Here is a 4036-nt window from a genome sequence, read left to right on the forward strand (position 1 = left end):
TTTACTGTATTTTTGATCAAATAAATGCAGCCTTGTTGAGCAGAATAGACTCTCTCCAACCCCAAATCTTTAAATGGTATTGTCTGTTTTGAAGGACATTAAACCTTTTTTATAGGTATATATTAAGATGTTTTTGCATTATTGTTTTCTCATTAACGTAATTGAATTAATATATATTATTTAAATGTAAATGTAAAGTGTTCATTCATAATAACACATAAAATCATTCTATTAATGACTATATCTATGCTTTTTTTGTCCTGCACAGCAAAGAACGGCCCCATATATGATGTATCCTGGAACCCCAACTCTTCAGAGTTTTGCGTGGTTTATGGTTTCATGCCCGCCAAGGCGACTGTCTTTAACCACAAGTGTGAGTCTGTGTTCGACTTCGGCACGGGTCCCCGAAACACGGCTTTCTACAGCCCCCAGGGTCACATCCTCGTCCTGGCCGGGTTCGGGAACCTGCGAGGGCAGATGGAAGTTTGGGACGTGAAGAAATACAAGCAGGTGTCGAAACCTCAGGCTGAAGACACCACACATTTCTCCTGGTGTCCTGACGGAGAACACATAGTGACGTCGACCTGCTCCCCCAGGCTCAGGGTCAGCAATGGCTTTAAGATCTGGCATTACACCGGGACTGTGTTGTTCAAGCATGAAACGCCGTCAAATAAAGAGCTGTGGGAAGTGTTATGGCAGCCCTTCACGACTGGAGCGTTCCCGGAGAAGGAGGTGAAATACCAGGCGTCCCCAAGTGAGCTCGGCAGCACTGAAGCCAAACCAGCGCAGGCGTATCGTCCACCCGCTCTCCGCAACAAACCCCAGACCGCCAGCTCCAAACTAGTGAGTTTATGCAATGCCGATTCTGTTTATGTCCACCTTATGAATGTCCCGTGACAATAATTTGTCTATCCAAGCATGAAGAGGAGCCGCCGCAGAACATGAAACCTGGTGCTGCAGGAGAGAAGCAAATGTCTAAAGCTGCTTTGAAAAATCAGAAAAGACGAGAAGCGAAGAAAGCAGCTAAACAGGTACAGGTGCTTTTAGTGTTTGCATCTGTTGAATAAACCGTAAAGAGGAGTAAGTGATGCATTCTGTTGTTTCAGGAAAACAAGTTGGATGAAGCTCCGCCTCCAGCAGCAGACTCCGCCCCTGCCAGTCATGTGACTTCTAGCGGTGGAGACCCTGAAACTGACAAAAAGATCAAGAATTTAAAAAAGGTGAAATGTTTGGAATATGTTTAATCCGCATAGATACAGTGAGGAAAAACTTCTTGAAGGGGAATAGACCACAGAGTAAAATGGGCCTACTTTTATGATACTTTGAATTTAATTTAATTTTGTTATTATTATTTTTTATGTAGGTCTTGCTGTGATAACAGCCTAAACAGCTGCTAACATGGCAACAAACCTTTATTGAGTAATTTATGTCAAAATGTATTAATAACCCTTTAAAGTTATCATTTATACCAGTTAAAAAAAATGCCATGTCAAAATGTATTTTATTTAATTACAGTGAGAAAAACTTATTGAAGGTAAAGAAACAAAACTGTCATTTACTCTTGACTTGGAATAGACCACAGAGCAAAATGGACCTACTTTTTTATTCTATTCTATTCTATTCTATTCTATTCTTGCCATGAGAATAGCCTCAGCTGCTGGCATGGCAACGTACCTTTATTTTGAGTAAATTATGTGAGAATTACATTTTTTGAATTGAATAAGACTAAAGTTCTCATTTATGCCAGTTAAAAAAATGAAAACATTTTTCCTGTATATACTCTATATGCCAAATCTAATGTGTAAAGCATGCATAAAAATCCATAATTGCTTTACTTTCTCAGAACACGCTGTTACTTGATGTTTTTCATTTGTTAATGTGATTTTTATGCTTATCTGGCAGAAACTCAAAGCCATTGATGAACTGAAGGAGCAGCAGGCGGCCGGCAAAGTCATGCAAAAAAATCAGGTACTGTAGCAAAGCTTTATCATCTCATCAGCACCTCTTAATTAATTAAAATGAGAGCATTTTTCATTTGCACCACTGTTTCTGAATTGATCACATCAGTTCATAAAAGGATTAGTTCGTTGCCTCCCAAAAGTTCATTGTTCAAAGTCTTTTTTTCTGATTTTCATAAGTTTCTTTTTTATAATGCTTAATTGCTTCATTTTAATATTTATAATATTTTATTGCTATTGCTAATTACTGTATTAATTCGTTTAATTATTATTATATTTTGTAATTATATGTTATATAATAATTGTAATATTTTCCCTCTTTTTACAGCTTGAGAAGATGCAGAAGGAGGCCCAGCTGTTGAAAGAGCTTGAAGACCTCGAATTAGGATTGTAAACTCACTTCACCAGTTTTTCACATTGGTCATCAGTTTTCAAACCTTGCTTCATCATACTGCTATGAATATGTATTGAGATGGGTTTTTTCACAAACTACTCGTGATCAATAAATAAGAGCCTGTTTTGCTTCTTTGAACATGGCTAATATAATAAGGACTAAATTGTCAAAAGCAATATTGCTATGCAATGTGACGTCCAGCACAAGAGAACATCCGTGAAATACGAAATTAAAAAAATGTTGAAATTCAAACTGCGTGACTTTTATTATGTCTGTTGGGGAGCCGGAAGTGTTCATTTCTCCAGTGTGCAACAACCAAAGCAGTCGCAGATTTCAACACAAACGCAGCTGAAATTGTTAACAAATAAACTCAACGGGACGAGCCGAAACCAGCTGATATTTCAGGTTTGATGAGAACGTACCTAATTATACTGAGTTTCGTACCTGTAGAGTGTTTTGTCGTGTGTTTATTTGTGATATTTAGATGAGCCGGTGAGCTGGTGTTCATATTTGATCATATATCACATGCGTGTGTTTATTTTTACTCGTACTTATAGTTGTTTTCGGCCTCCTTTTATTTTTTTTCTCCATCTAAATGTATTTGTGTTAATTTTACACGTTTAGATGACTGAGGCTTTTGGCATTTAGCAGTTTAGCCATTTCAGGAGCCAAAAAAGGTGATGCATTTGTGCCGAACAGCTCATCAGTTTTGTTATTGGATTGTTTTAGTTGATATTTCTTAAGTTGTCTGTTTAAAAATGTACCTTTAGCTTTAAACATTATGTGTATGAATCAAAGGGGGAATTTTCTTGGATCTAGTTACGTTAATTATATAATTTTAATACGCAATCGTTCTGGTTTTTATTCAAAATCAGAAATAAAAATGCAATCCTTTATGTATTGAGCTCGTTTAGTCTTTTATTTATTTATTCTGTCAAATGGCTGTTCTGTTTTACACATCAACATCAGGATTTGCGTTGGAAATGAAAATGATTGTGTGACATTATTATCCATATTTATAGTTGTTTTTGATTGAGTTTACAAGCAGGCTAAGACAACCAGAAATGACATATGATGCATGTGAATGATCAACATTATATAAATATATTTTGTTCCCCTTTTTTAAAGGTCTGGACGGTGAGACGTTAAGAAGAAAAGAGATATCCGTGGCAAATCTTTGTCTTGTAAGTCTTGAAAGCACACATTTGAATTTGAGCATGAATTAAGATTTTGTATAATGTAAGTCATGCGTTTAAAGTGTCATTTTGTTTTCCTCTGTTTTTACAGTCTGCTAAACGTGAATGGACAAGGTGCCCAAAGGTACACAGGTAGAGAGCTTTCTGCTCTTTATTGACTCTGAAATATTGAATCGAACAGGAAGGAAAGCAGCTGTCGGCTTCAATTTGTTCTGTTCGTTTGTGATTTGTTTAGGAAGACCAAACCAACTCTCCCGAACCTTCATTATGCCTGTGAAAAAGAAAAGAAAGTCATCCGGCTCAGAAGACCCCAGCATCAGAAAGTGCAAAATCAGCAGGTACAAATATTTGTTTCTCTCCGCATCTTTTACTCTTTCATAAATCAGTCACTGTATCATCACCTCTTTAAAATCCAGTTACTGTAGGACACAAACCTCAGGACGGCTGGTAAACCCAGATGATCAGTTCTCTAGCAAGAAATGTCTCGC

General features: G+C 37.1%; 1 protein-coding gene across 1 annotated transcript; it reads left to right on the forward strand.

Moving 5' to 3' along the window:
- The first annotated feature begins 246 nt into the window (after positions 1–246).
- Positions 247–4036, forward strand: LOC107736818 (eukaryotic translation initiation factor 2A-like). Its single transcript, XM_016548165.1, has 9 exons — positions 247–843; positions 918–1031; positions 1107–1220; positions 1903–1968; positions 2287–2757; positions 3481–3536; positions 3640–3680; positions 3784–3886; positions 3965–4036. The coding sequence occupies exons 1-5, from the start codon at positions 247–249 to the stop codon at positions 2350–2352; spliced, it is 957 nt and encodes a 318-aa protein (XP_016403651.1). The 3' UTR covers positions 2353–2757; positions 3481–3536; positions 3640–3680; positions 3784–3886; positions 3965–4036.

Source organism: Sinocyclocheilus rhinocerous, unplaced genomic scaffold (assembly GCF_001515625.1).
Source record: "Sinocyclocheilus rhinocerous isolate Xijiao unplaced genomic scaffold, SAMN03320098_v1.1 C37006749, whole genome shotgun sequence".
Lineage (NCBI taxonomy): Eukaryota > Metazoa > Chordata > Actinopteri > Cypriniformes > Cyprinidae > Sinocyclocheilus > Sinocyclocheilus rhinocerous.